Source organism: Neovison vison, chromosome 2 (genome assembly GCF_020171115.1).
Source record: "Neovison vison isolate M4711 chromosome 2, ASM_NN_V1, whole genome shotgun sequence".
Taxonomy (NCBI): Eukaryota; Metazoa; Chordata; class Mammalia; order Carnivora; family Mustelidae; genus Neogale; species Neogale vison.
Window position 1 is genome coordinate 20849006 of NC_058092.1, and position 20216 is coordinate 20869221.

General features: G+C 41.5%; 1 protein-coding gene across 4 annotated transcripts in view; it reads right to left on the reverse strand.

Moving 5' to 3' along the window:
* EYA3 (EYA transcriptional coactivator and phosphatase 3) overlaps positions 1 to 20216 on the reverse strand; it is a 112322-nt gene that overhangs the window by 3729 nt on the left and 88377 nt on the right. For 2 of the 4 annotated variants that reach the window (XM_044237563.1, XM_044237565.1), the window contains 6 exons: positions 18713 to 18771; positions 15659 to 15819; positions 12251 to 12365; positions 11087 to 11208; positions 1973 to 2073; positions 7 to 1544 (listed from right to left, as the gene is read on the reverse strand). In XM_044237563.1, coding sequence (XP_044093498.1) covers positions 1440 to 1544; positions 1973 to 2073; positions 11087 to 11208; positions 12251 to 12365; positions 15659 to 15819; positions 18713 to 18771 — 663 coding nt within the window. In that variant the 3' untranslated portion in view covers positions 7 to 1439. Of the gene's footprint in view, positions 1 to 6; positions 1545 to 1972; positions 2074 to 11086; positions 11209 to 12250; positions 12366 to 15658; positions 15820 to 18712; positions 18772 to 20216 lie in introns of those variants that run through there. The other 2 variants (XM_044237564.1, XM_044237566.1) reach the window with 1 other exon arrangement.

A 20216-nucleotide genomic window follows, 5' to 3' on the forward strand; every position in this document is an offset into this window, starting at 1 on the left:
CTGGAAGAGAGGGGGACAGTTCATAGCAGATTAACCCAACTTCTTTTGGGAGCTTATACTTACCTCTATACCTCTTCCTTTCCCCAAGACACTTGGTAACACTCTCTTCTCCTGCCCACCTTACTGGACTGTTAAAAGTAAGCCATATGTGTAAGGACTTTGTATACTACATGACCCTTTACAAATATAAGAGATTTTTGCCAGGTCTTCCGTGGTAACTGTGCTTTTATGATACATCCTTGTTCTAGCCATTATATAGGGTCCTCAGGATCAAATAAAATGACCCTTGTGAGAAATTACTATTAATCTATCACATTTTCTTACAGATGGTTAGTTTTGTGTAAATTTCAGACTAAGTTTCTCTACGTTTCAACAAAGTGCAAATCTTGTTCACGACTGAGATGCGGAATACAGAGATCTAAGAAGTAATAATCCCATTTACCATGTTGTCAAAATCATGTCCAGAATACCGTGTGCTGTTGTGGAAACCACATTTTAAAGAAGGGATCTGAAAAAAATCCAAGTGTGGGAGACCATGTTCTGTGAAGCTGAAGCGGGTTAGCCTGACTGATCATTTTGCTCAGTTAACTGAGCAAGTTAACTGGTTGCAAGTTACCCAAAATACCGAAGTCTGACAGCAGTTCTTTTGGCAGTGAGCTCAGGGTTTTTCAAGCATGCTGCTCACCCGTATTTAAACAGGAAACAGACTTGTTACGTCGTACTCAGGACTCGGACCAGGATGTGAAAGTTAAGAGTTACACGTTTTAGTTCAGTGGGAGGAGGAACATCCTAACAGTTTGGATGACCCCACAATAGAACATGACACACAGGCAGCAGTCTCCCCATCCTTGGGTTTATTCAAACAAGGACTAGAAAGTCCTCTGGGAAAGGGGCTGCAGAAAAGGTCCCTCATAGCATAGAGGCTGAAATGGATGGAGCTCTAAGGCATCTTCCAACCGGTACATGCTAAGGTAGGTGATCACAGGCAGCAGCTGAGAGGCACCTACTCTGCTAATGACGTCATCCTTCTTTATCTCCCAGACGCCCTTCCTCAAGCCCAACAGCTTCCAACCACTACTGTCTTCTCCCCGCCCAGAGGGCAACAAGCACTTCAGAACCAAAGCCTCAAAGATAACACATTGAAAAAAAAGATAAACATCCTTGAACTGCTACATAAAATAGTGAATGAAAACGTAATGAGGTAATAATGCCACCGGGATTAGCAATCTCACAGTTTATTCATAGTTGAAGTTTTTACATTAACTGGATGAAGAAAACCAGGACAGCTGGTCCTAGCTGGCAACCCTCCGCCTCCAAACGTAAGAAACGGAGTTGCTGGAAGGAAACGAGGGCACAGAAAAAGAACTTCTGTAGATCCATTTAATAAACGTAGATGAGGAAACTCCAAGAGGAAAAGTAAACTGTCCAAAGTCACACAGCTAATCAAAGGAGCAGAGCTGACCCAAATTAATTTTAGATTCCATAGTCAAGACTCTTTCATCTATGGTTTCCTGTAGTGAGATGAGGTGGCCTGGAGTTGGGACCTGCGCAGTGAGGAGATTAATAGCAGAACAGTATTTTCTGGGCTCAAAGATAGGAAGGACTTCATCTGAACGAATTTCATTGGCTTTTTGAGAATCTAAAGCCTGGAAAAGTCAGACTGATTCACCTTTTTGTAGTGAAGTCTCAAGTTCTTGGGATGAAGATAGAAGATGGGGCCCATCTCCGGTTTAATGATGGAGGGCCCAAAGATTTCAAAATTTTTGAGTGGCAGGGAGAGGGGAAAGGAAAGATATAATAACTTAAGGGAAAACCCTATTTGGGGGAAAAATGAACGTCTTTTTTTAAAGAAAGATAGGACAGAGAGGGGAAAACATTGTAAATGCTCAAGATTGCTATGATTTCTGACTTTTACCGTTTTTCTAATTACTTGAGGCGTTCCCATAGGGACTATTATCTTTACCATGGTTACCTGTTTGGCTGCAATTTCTTCATCTCGTCCATCTCCAATCACTACATATGTGACTTTCTTTCCAAACCTAGATACAATTCTCTCGAAGCAGCTCTCCTTACCTGATGAGAAAAAGAAATTTCCCATTAGGACATTCCCCCTAACTTTTTTCAACACTAAAGAAAAGAGCTGCTGCTGGTTGACCTGCCTAGGCTTAGACAAAACAAGTGACAGCCCAAGTAATTTGTATGGCAGGGAGTGGGGGTGGCAGCTGGAGATCCAGCAGGCCTGCTGCCCAAAGAATGTAGAATTGTGCTGTTAAGACAAGACTTTCTAAGCATTGTGCTTTTTAGGTTCTTATTTTAATAAGTATGGGTGGTTTTTTTTTTTCCCCTAAGTAGGCCCACACCCAATGGGGGCTTGAACTCCTAATCATGAGATCAAGATCTGAGCTGAGAGGCACCTGGGTGGCTCAGTGGGTTAAAGCCTCTGCCTTTGGCTTAGGTCATGATCCCAGGGTCCTGGGATCAAGCCCCGCATCCGACTCTCTGCTCAGCGTGGAGCCTGCCTCCCCGTCTCTCTCTGCCTGCCTCTCTGCCCACTTGTGATCTCTGTCAAATAAATAAATAAAATCTTAAAAAAAAAAAAAAAAAAGATCTGAGCTGAGATCAAGAGTTGAAAGCTTAACTGCCACTCACCCAGGTGCCCCTTAGTGTGGTGAATTTTTACAAATGGAAAGCAATGGTGTCTAGGCAGTGTGAAAGCTAGGATACCACCTCCCTACTTTAGAGCTTACAAAGGTAATTCCTTTAATGAACTCTCAAAATAATCCAGTGAGAGGAGTATAGCTCCCTACTGTAAAGATGAAAATGGGATCAAAAGGATTAGTTACTTGTCTCAGATCACAAACAAGCTAGTAGCTACACTCTGGGCTCCAGGATCCAGTCTAGGCTGTGGCTATCCTGCCATGATGAAAGGATAATTTCGGAGGGAAACTGATTTAGTGTAGGGAAAAAAAGTGGAAGCATAAGGTCCTGATTTCGTATTAGTAATAAGAAACAGGCGAACAGCCATTTTCTTCCAATTCTGCACTTTCCAGAAACCGTTCTGGCTTGGGTCTTAGGTCTTTCAGAAGGGTAACAGCCGCCAGAGTACCAGTGAATATGGCAGTAAATCAGACCAGAATATCTAGAATGTCACATCTAATGCTGTAACTGCAACTGAGAGAGTGGATCTCTGAAGTTGACTTTGGGAAAGGGTGATTCCAATCCACTGCAGACAGCTGAGAAACATGGCAGTGTATCAAAATTCAAATCCCATCTGGAATGCACCAGTAACTTGCACAGATGATACCGCTGTAGGAAAAGATACTTTATTTACATAAATAAAAGGGAAATTATTTCCCTTGCTCTTTCTTCACCATCTTATATTTTATTTCCCTGTTTCTGCCACCTTCTTCAGTTAAGCAAGGTCCTAACTTTGTTTCCTTCTTCATCCTGCTCCATTAACCTTCTAATCCTTTCTTCTTGCCAGATCCAGTGACTTAGCACGGGGGTTCCTGTGTGAGTAAGAAAAAGGTGCCTCTTCTTCAAGGCACGTGACTGCCATCTGCTGGAAGATTGTTGTAATAAATATATAAACACGAATCTGCGACAACACGATAATCCACAAGAACCTATCCACCCACACCCAAAAGTCCTGCTTGGCACATCTGAGCAACCGCAAGTTTCTGAAATCCCTAGCCCAACTGGCACCTCAACCCCACTGAACAAGTCACCTGGACAGCTCGGGCTTCAGTCTCCCCCTTGTCATAAAAAGCTTGGCTCAGGTGCATTTGGGTCCCTTTCAGTGCTAACATTTTACAATAGCATTGTTATTTTTTTTAAAAAATATTTTATTTATTTATTTAACAGAGAGAGACAGAGAGATCACAAGTAGGCAGAGAGGCAGACAGAGAGACGGGGGGAAAGCAGGCTTTCCGCAGAGCAGAGAGCCGGATGCGGGGCTCGATCCCAGGACCCTGAGATCATGACCTAAGCCGAAGGCAGAGGTTTAACCCACTGAGCCACCCAGGTGCCCCTACAATAGCATTGTTATGCCCAACAATCAAATCAGGCAGTGCAGTCAATGTCTGTAGAATAAATACATATTAATCTCATAAATGATTCAACAGATGCCTAGTCCATGTCTTGAGCCCTAATTCAAATATTAAATAGTTCAACTAATAAATTTTTACTATGTTCAAATTGTTGAAGAGTTGTATGTCTAATTCCATGGCAAATATTACATCCCTATAAACTAAGACGACCTCTGCCAGACCCAATCTACTTCATGATCTGTCTATGGAAAATAACCTTAAATCAGTCAGATTTTAGACTTTTCCCCTAAGGCCTAACAAAGGGAATGTTTCATATTTATTTACTTAAAAAACATCTTCTTATATCATTTGACACAGAGAAGGCGTGAGAGAGCACAAGCGGGGGGGGGGGCAACACAGGGAGAGGGAGAAGCAGGCTGCCCACTGAGCAGGGGAACCTGATGCAGGCCTCGATCCCTAGATCATGACCTGAGCAGAAGGTAGACGCCTAACCGACTGAGCCACCCAAGTGCCCCAGGAATGTCTCATATTTAGAGGACAAGGACATAAAAAGTTTTTCATTGTCACAGCATGTAATGGTCAAGGACGAAACACATTTAGGAATGTCTCCTCTAAAAGGATTACGAGACAGAGAGAGTTATTAAAAGCTCACAGTGAAGAAGTAGCTACATTAAAAAAATGACTCCCGTACCATTGGTAAATAAACGTCCTCCATTTTACACTCTGCAAACAATCCTGAAGATGAGCTTTCCATTCAGGAGGATATGGCCAATGATCACTCAGCTTTACCAAACATCAAACAGCTAAATCTAACTGCAAGACCAACTAAGCCTTTGGAGAATATTGGGTTTCTGGGCTTCCCCGATCAAAAACACTTCTGAGACTTTCAGAAACAATTTGGAGAATTCTTTTTCAATGTCCAAGGTAACAGAGTGGCCATAAAAGAATCGTAACTCTGAAATCAAATATTTCTTCTCCTTGCTCCCATCTCACAAGCAAAGCCTCAAGTCTCTCATTGTAGTTACCAAGGTGCAAGGTTCCCACCCACGCTTTGCAAATGAGCTCTGGATGAAACGAGATTGAGAATAGTTACCAAATAAACACATGTATTGTCAGAGGGAATAAAATCATTCCCATTAGTCTGATGAGCCTTCGGGTGTCAGAACTCACTATATAACAAGCACTACAGAATCTCTACCTTTCAGGAGTGAAAGGCTTATTGCGTGCCCTGGGTTTTTATGAAACACAAAGTGAGGCAGTGGCTGTGAGAGCAAAACATGAAGGGGGGTGGGTTTCCCCCAATCCCTTGTAAATGAAATAATTCAACATACAGAAAAAGGAGAATAAAAATAAACTCCCGTATATCTACTGCCGCTCCAATTTTTGTCAAATGTTATAACACTTTCAGTTGCTTTAGATAAAAAAAGAATATGAGAAACTACAGATTTGATTTCCTGTGGACCCGTTGACCCTTTCTTTCTCTGTGAGTATATATCCATAAACACTCTGTGAGTGTTATGATATATACTCTCTGTGAGTATATATCCATAAACAATATATGGTATATGGTTGTGAACACTTCTGACCTTTAGATAAATGATACACACCTTACATATCTACCTGTACTGTTTCTGTGTTGAACATCGTCTCCCATATTAATCCTTAAGGATGTACGTACTTTTAGTTCATTCACTTTTTACTGTTATAAAGCATCCCATTGTTTGGATACAGCGATTATTTTCTTTTCATGGACAGGTTCACAGAGTGGCTGTTTCCAATTGTATTCTATTACGAACAATGTGGCATCAAAAAAATCCTCACACGTCTCCTTGTGCACATGAAAATTACTCAAGGGCAGGGGTGGGCCAACTTTCTGTGTCAAGAGTCAGGCAGTAAATATTCCAGGCTTTGCTCTGCTGCAACTACTGGACTCCGCTCCTACAGTGTGAAAGTAGCTATGGAAATGATCTGACATGGCTATGTTTCAATAAAACTTTACAAAAACAGGCAGTGGACAGAATCTGGCACATGGGTTATAGTCTGCAGAGCCTTGTACTAAAGGACATTTATCGAAAAGTGGAGTTACTTGAGCATAGGGTTATGCACATCTCAAACCACTACACACTGTCAAACTATTCTCCAAAAAGGACTATATCCAGGGGCGCATCGCTGGCTCAGATGGTAGAGCATGCAACTCCTGATCTTGGGGTTGTGGGTTCAAGCCACATGTTGGGTATAGAGATTATTTAAAAAATAAAATCTTAAAAAAAGAAGGCTATCTCCATTTTTAATCCCATAGGCAAAGTTAAATGTTCCCATTTCCTTGATAACTTTGGCACTGCCAGACTTAAATTCCTGTTAATCTGATAAATAGGAAATGCATCACACTTTAAGGACATCTGTATGTCCTTAATTGGTGAGGTTAAGGAACTTGCCATATGTTTACTGGTGTTCTGATTTTCCTCTTCTGCAAACTGTTCCAAAGTTTCTGCCTACTTTTCTAAAATGCTGTTTGCTGCTTCATAATTTACAGTTCTTTACAAACTCTGTACACAAATTAACAAGTAAAAGAGTTGCAAGTTATCTTCTACCAGTCTGGTTTGTTTTGTCAACTTTATATTTTCACTCAATATAAAATAGGGCATCATCCAATTAAAATGATCATTTTGTTGTTGCTGTTTTTAAAACTGTTTTTTGGGACTTTTAAATAAGATCCTCTTCTACCTTAAGGCCATAGATACTCTTCTGTATTTTTTTCTAAAAATCAAAGTTTTGTTTCTCATGTTAAGTTTTTTTTACCCATCTGGAACTTATTTCTGCAAATAGCACAAAGGAATACAATTCTGCTTTTCTCCTCATATGGATAACCCAGTTGCCCTCATACCAGGAAGTGAAGGTCAGTTCCATGAGGACTGAGGATTTTTGTCACTGCTATATTCCTGGCACCTTCGCAATGTGAGACGCACAGGAGGCAACAGCTATCGTCCTTTCTCATCTAGTGAATCATTATCACTTGCATATAAACTTTGTAAAAGTTTCTCTTACATTCAAAAATTCTCTTGAGCCCATATGACCCCCACTTACTACTTCATTTCTTTGTCCTTCTTTATCATTGATCTGAAGTGTCATATGGTTACCATCTCCAGCTCTTCTCTTTCCAGTCTCTCTTAAGCCCATTCCAATTAGGTGTCACTCCCATCACTTCGCTCAAACTGCATGTCAAGTTTATTGATGGCCTCCGTGTAGCATTCGTATCTGACCCATTAGCACAATCTGAGTCCAACTCTCTCCCTTCGTCCTCTTCTAAGACACCATTCTCATTTTTCTTCCTACCTCACATACCTCTCCTTCTAACACTGCTGCTGGTTCCACCTTAAGATCCAAATATTTAAATATTAGAGGGACTCGGGGCTAAGTTCACAGACCTCTATTCTTCTGTGTGCATTCATTCTTATGACTTATCCAGTCATTTTTAATAACTGCACACACGTGAAGACTTCCCATTATTTGTCTCCAGCCAGTACCTCTCCCTTGACTTCCAGATTCAGATATCCAACTGCCTACCTGACATCTCCACGTGGTTATCTAATAATTGTTTCAAGCGTAGCATCTAAAACTAGACCCTTAATCTTTCATACCACGGCCTTCTCCATCTCAGTAAATGGCATCTTCGTCCTTTCAGCTGCTTTAGGCCAAAATCCTTGGACTCTTCCTTAACTTCTTTTTCTTTCACACCCCATATCCAAATTACTAGCAATGCCTGTCAAAATAATGCCTTCATAATATATCCTATATATATCACAGACATATCTATCATCATCTATGACTACCCCACCTCCATTACTACTACCTTATTTCAAGCCATCCAGGATCTCATGCTGTATTGTTACAAAAACCTCCCAATTTGCCTCTTGGCTATCCTCCTCAAGCTCCTAAATCCTATTTAATGGGAAAGTCGTTTCTTATCAGTCTTCTGCTCAAAACCTAAAAATAGCATTTCACTGAAATAAAAGTTGAAGTCTTTAAAATAATCTACAGGGCCCTGCAGGCTCTCCCCACCCTCTCCTTTGCTCTCTCGTGACTTTATTTCCCAACATTCTTCCTTCCCTGCTCTTCCCTGAACACGTCTCAAACCTCTTCCACTGGCTGTTCTCCTCGGCATGCTCTTTCTCCAGGTAAAGGCTAATGGCTAACTCCTTCACTTCTGTTAGGTCTCTGCTTAACTTTTCAAAAAAAGGAAGGAAGGAAGGAAGGAAGGAAGCAAAGGAGGGAGGGAGGGAGGAAGGAGGGAAAGAAAGGGATAGAGAGAAAGCTTTTCCTTGAGACACACCTAACTACCCTCTCTGAAACATGGCCTTCTTTTCCTAACTGATCTTTAGCTATAGCACTTACCACCAACTGATGTATGTGGTTTGTTTTCCTTAACTTACTTGTTTACTGACTACTTCTTCCCACTAGGAGCAAGGATTTTTGTCTTTTTTCATCACTGCTATATCCCCAGTACCTAGAAAAATGTCTTGCAGATAAAGGTGACAAATAAATACTTGGTGAATGAATGAAAAAAAAAATGTCAACAGGACCTGATGGGCTTATTGCCTCCATAGGTCCTGGGGTATGAGCGCACACACGTGTGTATATGTGTGTGTGTGTGTGTATAAACATATAAAATTAGACCTACTTTTTATGGAGAAAGCTGACCAACAGGTATGTAGTAGATTTAAAAAAATAATGAATAACCACAGCTCATCTTCAAACTCCAGGACCCTCTCCTTTGGTAACAACAGGGAAGCAGGAACTGTAGGAGTTTGGAGAGATGATGAGAAGGCTGCCAGAGTCCTCTTTTTCTGACCATGTGTGGCACACAAGAAGCAGAGTGACACACTCTGCTGCCTTCTTAGTGGAACAAGTTGGTTTTGTATAAACCTGGTGCCAATCAATTAATTAATTATTTCAGCAAATATTTATTGAGTACCTACTCTTTCCCATACTTGGTACTGAATACATTTTTAGGGGTTTATAGTACCTTCATATACACAGTCCCATTTGAGTTTCACAACCTCTCTGGAAGTTTCTCATTTTATATAAGAAACCTGAGGGTCAGGAGATAAAGTAATTTGCCCAAGGTAAGAACCAGTAAGTGGGGGAGACAGGACTTGAATTATAGTTCTTTTTTTCTTTTTTAAAGATGTTATTTATTTAAAGATGTTATTTATTGGGGCGCCTGGGTGGCTCAGTGGGTTAAAGCCTCTGCCTTCAACTCGGGTCATGATCTCAGGGTCCTGGGATCGAGCCCTGCATCGGGCTCTCTGCTCAGCAGGGAGCCTGCTTCCCCCTCTCTCTCTGCCTGCCTCTCTGCCTACTTGTGATCTCTGTCTGTCAAATAAATAAATAAAATCTTTAAAAAAAAAAAAAAAGATGTTATTTATTCATGAGAGAGAGAGGGTGAGACACAGCATAAGCAGGGGGAGGGGCAAAGTGAGAGGAAGAAGCAGGCCCGATGTGGGGCTCCATGTGGGCCTCGATCACAGGATCCTGGCATCAGGACCCGAGCTGAAGGCAGATGCTTAACTGACTCAGCCACCCAGGCGCCCTGAATTCTAGTCTTTATTACTGTTTTTCTTTTCAAAAAGCTGTACTAAAAACCGTAAATTCTGCCGTCTTAACCATTTTTAAATGTATATTTCAGCAGTGTTAAGTATACTCACATTATTCTAAAACGTTCCATGGTACAAAGCTAAAATTCTATACCCATTAAACGACAATTCCCATCTCCCTTTCCTCTAAGCCTCTGTTAATCACCATTCTACATTGTTTCTATGAGTCTGACTAAGAAACTCACAGTATTTGCCTTTTTGTGACTGTCTTACTTCATTAGCATCATGTCTTCAAGGCTGACGCGTGGTTGTATATGACAGTATTTTCTTCCCTCTTATGGCACAATGATATCCCACTGTATGTATATATCATATCTTGTTTATCCATTCATTTGATGGACATCTGAGTTGCTTCCATCTCTTGGCTATTGTGAATACCGCTACTATGAACATGGGAGTGCAAATATTTTTTTGAGATCCTGCTTTCAATCCTTTTGGATATATACCCAAAAGTGGGATTGCTGATCATATTTCTTTCTTAAATTTTTTGAGGGATCATCACACTGTTTTCCACAGTAGTCCTACCACTTTATATTCCCACCAACAAGGCAGAAGGGCTCCAATTTATCCACATCCTTGTCAACACTTGTTATTCTTTTTCTTATTTTTTTTAAACTTTATTTTAAAGTAAACTCTACACCCAATGTGGGGCTTGAACTCATGAACCCGAGATCAAGAGTTGCATGCTCCACTGACTGAGTCAGGCAGGTAACCCCCCCCCTTTTTTTTCCATTTTATTTATTTATTTGGCAGAGAGAGAATGAGAGAGCATAAGCAAGGGGGAGTGGCAGAGGGAGAGGGAGAAGCAGGCTGCCCACTGAGCAGGAAGCCCAACTCAGGGCTCGATCCCAAAACCCTGGGATCATCACATGAGCTGAAGGCAGATGCTTAACTGACTGAGCCACCCAGGTACCCTGATTTTTCTTTTTTTGACGGCAGCCATCTGAATGGGTGTGAGGAATTTAAACAGTTTTAAGTATACAGCTTAGTCTTTGATTTTTAATCTAGTGCTTTTTCTATTAGACTATACTGTACCACTCTCTCTGGAAGATAAAAATAAATCTGGGATGAGGCAAAAGTAGATTTCCAAGCTACATATTATGTCCTTTCAATTATTATAAATGGAAAGAATATGATAAATTTTAAGTCCTACAAACCTGGATTTGAATCCGGTTTACGTAACTTACTAGCTGTGGAGCCTTGAGGAAGCTACACAACTGTTAAGCCTAAACTGGCCCACCACTAATATCAGGAAAAGACTGCTGTGAATATTAGAGAGATATACATAAAGTGCCTAATTAAGGGATTGATAGGTAATTAAGTACATCATAATTATGAAGTATTACGTAAGGCACGTGACAAGAAAAAGAACTGAAACCATACCAATTTTGGTAGCACTATAGATGTTTTCAATAGGAAATATTTCTCCTAGCCCATACAGGAGAACCTTGGCCAGAGCTGGAACCAGCTGCGTCGTAGTGATCAGAACATTCACACAATTCTTTCTAGAAGGGAGAAAAAACAAAAAGAAAAGAAAAGGAAAAAGTGAAACTAAACTCATATGAGAGCAAGAATTCTTTAGAATCTAATTATTAAAAACTAACCTCTTTAGAATCTAATTAATAAAAACTAACTGCAAAGGGCCTGATACTTGTTCAGTGCCATGTTCGGTTATTGCTCTAATTACCTCAGGTTTTTAAATTTCCCATATTAAAGGACAGAGATTCTATATATTTAATGGGCACTGAGCCAACAACTTGATTCTTGTCCCATTTCCCTTCTGACCATTCTAGCTCACTGCACTTGTTACAAATAAACCACCAACCCATGTCACTGATAGCACACTCTAGAAAACCAGTAACGAAGACTCAGTCACAGCACTATTTCATCGGAATGCAACTCAGCCCTTTAATAAGGTATGATTTAAATCCTCTTTGCCTTTCACACAATGGCAACATAGATTCCAGAATATACGTTAATTTCACATGACCTTTACCTTCACGGGTATCCACCCCTTGGTGTCAGTTTTACCGTTTGCTCTACTAGGCTGTATCTGGAATTCCTGCTTCGAGGGAGGGAGCATAAAGGGTACTATAGTAGACTGTAGTTGACTATATTTATTTCCCATTCTAAGCTTCAAGCAGAAATCTTAAACTGCTTAAATTTTCCTTTTCTTCTGAATCCTGCCTTCCTAAAGGGGCTCTGATACATTTCTTTGGAGCTTCCTGTACTTAGGATATGAGGGATTCTTTGATTTGACCAGGCCCATTCCTGGGCTGGAGATTATGGGTTACCGAACTTAGGCTCTGTGAGCAAAAAGTAAGGGGAAAGAAAAAAGGTTTTCAAATATAAATATTCTCTGAAGATCTGAACATGTGCTGTCAGCATGGAATGACCTTGCCTCCCACCTAACCCAAGTGTTTGCCTGCATCTTTTCGACTCCTCTCACCCCTACCTGAAACCAATGTTAGGGAGTGGCCTATCCTGGACTGGGGTAGGAAAGATGCATCTAGGAGAGGATGAGAACTAAGCGAACCATTTCCATACCTGGACTGGATGAGAAGTAAGGACTTTAATGCAGTTCCTAACCAGGAATCTGTTAAAACTTCAATTTCCGCTCTTAGTCTCTGCAGTGCTTCCTTTCTCTGGGGACTGAGCAGGCCTTTGGGAATAAAAGCAGACACATTTATCATCTGACGGTATAGCTTTGCTGACACTGAGGAAGCAACTTCTAAATTCAACTTAGAAATACTGTGAGTCACTGAAATATTCCAATGAGCTAACAGGTTTCTCTTCTTGGTAAAACCCTGGAGTAGCCTCCTTAATTAAGATACCTTTTTGACTTTCCTCCTCAGAATGTTCTGCTGGGCGGGGGGGTGGGAAGGACCACAACCACCACCACAAAATCAGCTGAAACAAACACTGTGATGACATTCTGCCAAAGCTCACTCTTTCATCAAGAGCCAGTCACATGACTGGCAGATGGGTGGACCATACTTCGAGCTGCACTGTTTTAGATGTGACCTCAAGCAAGAATCAAGGAGGGAGAAATGAGGGTTACAGTTGGAAGAGTCTGCACCATTTCTAATCTCTCTAAAGAAACCGAAGTGCAGGGCGCCTGGGTGGTTCAGTGGGTTAAGCCGCTGCCTTCGGCTCGGGTCATGATCTCAGGGTCCTGGGATCGAGGCCCACATCGGGCTCTCTGCTCAGCAGGGAGCCTGCTTCCTCCTCTCTCTCTGCCTGCCTCTCTGCCTGCTTGTGATCTCGCTCTGTCAAATAAATAAATAAAATCTTTAAAAAAAAAAAAAAAAGAAACCGAAGTGCAGGGAGGAAAGGGGGGCTGTCTAAGGTCACATAGCAAGTTAGTGGTTTTTGGCCTCTGAAGTCTTTGTTCTGCCATACTCTGCTCCCACGGTGACTGGGCGGTTCTCACCCCTTCACAGCACATCAGCCTGAGATTCCAGGCTGAATGACCAACTTCATGAACGTCATTTATTTGTACTGTATTTACTTCTGAAACAACTCCAGCTAAGAAGAGACTAAAACACTGCTTAAGATCAGACAATTAAGCATAGAACAAAACAGAATTCATCTGATGGCAGCATGTTATCAGCCATTTGAATTATAATATTGAAACCATAAATCTGACCCTGTATTTTCTGTAGTGAAGGTAAAAGAGAAACCATGTATTCTATTACAAATATTTCACAAAGACAGGAGGCATTTCTGTGAGGAGAACAGTATATAATTTGTTTACAGATTGATGGTTTCACAATGCAAGCCTAGAATTACATGACTCTCAAGGTCTCTGATAAAACAACAAACCCAGCACCTTTAGGTCATGTGTGGCCTACACGTAAGTACACATGTCACACACTTAACTAACAATATGAAGTGGCACTTCTGTTAATTCCTCTTTAATTTTTTTAAAAAGATTTTATTTATTTATTTGACAGACAGAGATCACAAGTAGGCAGAGAGGCAGGCAGAGAGAGAGGAAGGGAAGCAGGCTCCCTGCTGAGCAGAGAGCCCGATGTGAGGCTCGATCCCAAAACCCTGGAATCATGACCTGAGCCAAAGGCAGAGGCTTTAACCCACTGAGCCACCCAGGTGCCCCTGTTAATTTCTATTTTACAAAATACAGGTGGACATTACTTTCAATATGTTCCCCAGAGCAGGCTCAGAGGATTCTCACAGAGGGTTATATATCACCTTCCTCAGGAAACCAGGTCCTGGCACCCAGTGAACAGAAAAAGGATCAGACACTGGGCTGTACACGAAAACAAAAGAAAGGCTAATGTGTGGAGAGAGTAGAGTAAAAAGATGGAGTTGCCAAAATAAAGTGCTGGCTCTGAATCATGAGAAAAAAATAGGCCATAAAAAGGGCACTCTAAAAAAAGCAAATTAAATTCCCAAAGTCCCGATGCCTGTGCTTTTTATCTGGTACTGGGGGGTCTAACAGCAATTAACCAAATTACCTTTGAAGCCCTATTTTCACTTTCTGTAGCACAATGTGAGGCAGCATAGTGCGGTAGCAGGATGTGGGGTAATATACCTCTAGACAGTTTATCGAATCCCTGAAACTTCATGTTTTGAGGGTGATGGTTCACAGCTTAAAATTTTTTTCTCATTAAGGTACATCACTAAAAAAGGAACTGCATCAGGGCGCTTGGGTGCCTGTCAGTAAGCACTCAACTCTTGACCTCCGGCCATGAGTTCAAGACTCCTATTGGGCACAGAACTTACTTTTAAAAACAAACAAACAAACAAAAAACCAAACATCTTTCATACTTAGAAAAAGCGAGGGTGCTGCATGAACGTAAAGTGCACTGGACCAAGAGTTAGGGGATTGGGTTCCAGCTGTGACCGTGGGTTAGCTATCTCAGCAGACTCATGATAAATGTGCTTTCTTGAATTCAAAATGAGGGATTCTGATTATATCTATATTTTTTAATAATGAATTTGCTTTTTTCTTTCTTTTTAAAAGATTTTATTTATTTGACGCAGAGAGAGTTAGCAAGAGAGGTAATACAAGCAGGAGGAAGGAGTAGGAGAGGGAGAAGCAGGCTTCCTGCTAAGCAGGGAGCCCCATGTGGGGCTCGATCCCAGGACCCTGGGATCATGACCTGAGCTGAAGGCAGACGCTTAACTGACTGAGCCACTCAGGCTCCCCTCAGATTAGATTTCCCTTTTTTTTTTTTTTAAAGATTTTATTTATTTATTTGACACATAGAAAGAGAGATCACAAGTAGACAGAGAGGCAGGTGGAGAGAGAGGGGGAAGCAGACTCCCCGCCGAGCAGAGAGCCCGATGCGGGGCTCGATCCCAGGACCCCGAGATCGTGACCTGAGCCGAAGGCAGAGGCTCAACCCACTGAGCCACCCAGGCGCCCCTCAGATTAGATTTCTAATGTCTCTTCTAATTTGAACAGTCTATGGCTAATTTATTAATCTTAAATAACACAATTTTAGGCAAAGTAACACCTGATATTTGAGTTATTTCTGGGAAGGATTTCCAAGGTCCAACACATGGCTACTGCCAACCTTTAATTCTGGACTGAGTTTTCCATCCTTTATAAATCTAGCCACTTGTTCTGCCTGACTTGTTTTGATAGTTACATAAATCAGTCAAAAAACATGGCAACCTAGTAACTAGTATTGACAATAGCTGTGACTCCAGAATAAAACATACGTAATCAGATATAACCTTTGAAACACACTTCTTTAAAAAGGTATTTATCTAAAAAGAACAGGAGAACTCTGCAAAGCTTTGCTAAGAGAAGTCCATGAGAAATGCAGAGTTTCAGTCAAAGCTCATTTTTTTAAATACAAAGTTAAAATGTGATTGTGGCCCCAATTCCTAAGCAGTTGTTAGGGAGTTCTGAGGAATCCCTGGAAAAGAACACAGGAAATAAGAGGGAAACAGAATATCAGACTCGTTGTATGACACACTTACCACCCACGTTGCTTTTATGCTTATCGTAGATTTCTCTCACTTTTCGGTAGCGGAAAGCCAGTTTTCTCATCCAGTCCACACCTCCCTGGACACCTACAGAGGAACCATGGCTGCTACCGCCTCCTGATCCACTGAAACCATCTGTTGAGAAACTGTAGTTGCTGCAGAGAGAGAGAGGATGATGAAAATTAATATCTTAACTGTACAGGGTTTTGGGCTGGATCCCATCTGGGATTCTCTGTCCTATTCCTGGCATCTGACATCAAGTCTGAAGGCTTTTTTTTTTTTTTTTTTTTAAATTTTACTTATTTGAGGAAGAGAGAGAGAGCAGGAGAAGTAGAGGGTCCCAGGGAGAAGCAGACTCCCCGCTGAGCAGGGAGACCGATGCAGGACTTGATCCTGGGACTCCAGGATCATGACCTGAGTCGAAGGCAGTCGCCCAATCAACTGAGCCACCCAGGCGCCCCAAAGTCTAAAGGCTTTGAGAACCTTCTCTCTTAATCTCTGTGTGTCAGAATCTATCTTCCATTAGTTGTCTACCTCACCCCCATTACTGCCACCAAAGAAAGGAGGGAGAGAGAGGGAAAGAGCAGTTAGGGAATAGAGCATCTTTTCATTAATGATAGAATATCTTTTTTGTTTTTTTTAAAAAAAATGTGTCTTTTTTTTTTTTTTTTTTTGACACAGAGAGAGACATCACAAGTAGGCAGAGAAGCAGGCAGAAAGAGAGAGGAAAGTAGACTCCTTGCTGAGCAGAGAGCCCGATACAGGGCTTGATCTGAGGACCCTGAGATCATGATCTGAGCTGAAGGCAGAGGCTTAACCCACTGAGCCACCTAGGAGCCCCAATGACAGAATATCTTTAAAAAAACCCAAAAAACAAAAACCCCAAAACCCAGAATATAACATTTTTATGTACACAGACACAGACACACAGGCGCGTGTGCGCACGCACGCACGCACACACACACACACACACACACACACGGCAACTATGTAATGTGGAGAAACGTGTGAAGACATAATGGAAGGAAAAACCGCAAATATTAATAATTGCAAGGTGTAATGGAGATGTTCTTCAGACATACGTTAGCTGGTTTATTAATTTCATGGGTCAAAGTGATGGCTTTAAAATGTCCACAAATTCTTTAATAACTCCTCTCTTCTAATTCCTCTCCCTATGGATATGGGCTGCATTTCAATGTAAACAGGATGTGGTAGAAGAGATGGTGTCAGACCGCACAGACAGGCTTCTCTTGCTCTCTCGGAGCACTTGCTCGGAGAGAAGTCAGCGGTCATGAGAACACTTGAGCTGCCCCCCCCCCCTCCGGAGAGGCATGCAGAGTGAAGAACTGAGGTGTCCCGTTATCAGCCACGTGGGAGAGGCTGCGAGCAGGTCCTCCAGCTCCCATCAAGCCTTCAGATGATTAAAGCTCCAGCCAGTATCTTGATTTTTCATCTCAGAGACCCTAATTCAAAACTACCTTGCTAAGTCACTTTCAAGTTCCTATCCTATAGAAGTTACGATCTGATCAATGTTTATTGCCTTAAGCTACTAAGTTTTGGAGTAATCTGTTACACAGCCATAGAAATAAGTAATACAGTTAAAGAGGCTGGGAGAGGTGAACGCTTCTTAAGTAAAGATTTAAAAAAAAATGACCGATAGAATTAGAGACAACTTGGTTCAATCAAAAGTCAAAACTGAGAAGAATCCATGAAACAAGATGGGATAGGGAGGGAGACAAACCATAAGTGACTCTTAATCTCACAAAACAAACTGTGGGTTGCTGGGGGGAGGGGGGTTGGGAGAAGGGGGGAAGGTTATGGACATTGGGGAGGGTATGTGCTTTTGGGTAAATTGGAAGGGGAGATGAACCATGAGAGACTATGGACTCTGAAAAACAGTCTGAGGGGTTTGAAGTGGCGGGGGGGTGGGAGGTTGGGGTACCAGGTGGTGGGTATTACAGAGGGCACAGCTTGCATGGAGCACTGGGTGTGGTGAAAAAATAATGAATACTGTTTTTCTGAAAATAAATAAATTGGAAAAAAAAAAGTGAAAACTGAGTTCAGTAAGTAGGAGTTTCTACTTTTAAGAAAATAAAGCTGTCAAGACATTTAGATAATTACTGGTTAGCCTCATGTAGAAGAGGAAAAAAAAACTCTGGACTTCGGAGTGGATCATAAACTACTTCAGACCAGGCACTTTCCTAAAAGGTTCAGTAAAATCTCATTAGTACAGTGCACTTCGTGGCCATGGGAACCACGTGCATGACTGGACGCTGCTTCTCATATGGGACCTTGTAATCCTTCTCAGCCCTACAGGATTAGATCCTTCCAGTTCTGCTCTATGTTTGAGAATTCATGGAGGAAACAATTTTAGGGTAGACACAGGGAAGAATCTATGAAAGGGACAAATATGAAAACAAATCAACATGAAAAAAATGTGACAGTCTTTTTTTCTGTAAGCCTTTAAATAGAAGCTAGATACATTTTTGGATTATTCAGTAAGACTACTGGGTAAAAAGACAGTAGTCAAGAGAGAAATGAGGACATAAAACAAGCATTTTGCCATCGAGATCACAAGCATTTTGCCATCGAGATCCCCTTGGTATAGAGTTCACTGACACAATGTTTAAGGTTGTCTCCGATAGGGTTACTCCTGATACCAACAGACCCCACAGTTAGTTTCCCTGGTAAAATGCCCCATGCTTATTTGTATCTAAAACTAACCAGTCTGGAAGCACACTCCTCCTGACTGAAAATCTGGGCAAAGAGAAACTAGTGTATCCTTTACTTTGAAGCCTTTTTTCCCTCATTCCATCATTGCAACCATAGCCACCAGAATTACTTTCTTTTCTGTGCTCCGTCGTCACATTCTCTACAGGCACCTCCGCACATGGCACATGGCAGTCCATCGTTACCTCTCAGTCTTTGCTAAGACTGCGAGATCTTTTAGGGCCATGTCTTACTCGTCTTTGTTTTCCTCTGAACCTAGACAGTGCCTAGTGCCTAACAGATATATACTTAAGTTTAAGACATCACTGCTTCTATCACCTCAAGTCCTGGCCATTGTCATCAGAAGCCACATCTTCCACGTGTACCTGGTCACACTCCTGTTGAAAGACAAAACCAAAAGCTATTTCAGTCCAGGGAGCGTAAGTGCCACCACCACCATGACATATTGTAAAAAGACCACAAACAATGGCAGATGATGAAATACCTTACAGTCTCTCTTGTGTGTGGAGGACCATTCTCACCCCCCTGCTGTCCAACTTCTTTTAAGGCCTAAGTCAGGTCCCATGGTCTTCATGAAATCTTCCTTACCCAGCCCAACTCTCAAGTACGCTCTTCTCTCAGTAGTCACGGGTATAACACAACCGCTCATGGGTATAAACACAAGCTCTTTCCACTGTCAGGGATGTCAATGTCCTACGCCAGACTGTGAAGTTCTGTTATATATACTGTGGCCTTCCTGTGGCACAATCTGTATCCTACAGCTTCTCTGTACCCCTCCAGTCTAGTCCTTGTGTAGCATGTGCTCGCTCTTAATGTAGCATGTATCCAATACGTTTTTGCAGATGAAACAGATGCTGGTAGAGTATGGTATCAAAACGGAGAATGACTGTAACAGAAATCTGTAAATCCAAACTTAGGAATTAGAAGTGGTCACCTAAGTTAATTTCCTCATGTTCCAAAAGTGAGGTGAAACGAATGACCCGCATTCATAAACTAGTGAATGATAAAAAGGAACTAGAAAAAGCTTGGGCCTTCTAATTTGAATCCAAGGTTCTCTCCACCAAGCCTGAGCTGCTATGGACATAAAATGCCACCCACTGCTTAACACTGAGAGATTCACTCCTCTGATACCACCTAAGGCAATATTGTGATGTCCACCTGTATCAGAATCCCCTGGGGAAGTTTTTTAAAAATGCATATTCTTGGGTCCACCCCAGACCTACTTCAATCAGAATTTCTGGGTGTGAAGTCCTAGAATCTTCATTTTTAACAAGCTCCCCAGGTGATTCTTATGCCCCCTAAAGTTGAGAACCACTGACCTGGGGGGCAGGAACACATTCAGGTCAAATTCTTCATAGAACTTTCAGTCCTGAGTGAGGTCTATGTCTAGAAAATCATTACAAATACAATTTGGCAATAATTATTGGCACAAAATAGCTTTTCAATAAATGTTTGCTGAGTAAAACTATGATGTCCTAACATGTCAACATGTGAAGTTGAGGAAGAGTAAAGCATTGTGGAGGTTAGACAAAGGTACTAGAGTTTAGAGCCCTGGTAATTCAATTTGTTGGAGAACTGTTCACTGAGTAAAACTAGACTATATTTGAAAAGAAATAGGATTATTTTGTGTTTATAAAATGTTATCTTATTTTAAATTAATTAATTATATTTATTTTAAGTAATCTTTATACCCCATGTGGGACTGGAACTCACAACCGTGAGGTCAAGAGTCGCGTGTTCTTCTGACTGAGCCAGCCAGGCACCCCACTATTTTGTTTTTTAACTTACAATTTTCACCATTTTTTAAAAAAACTAGGTTATG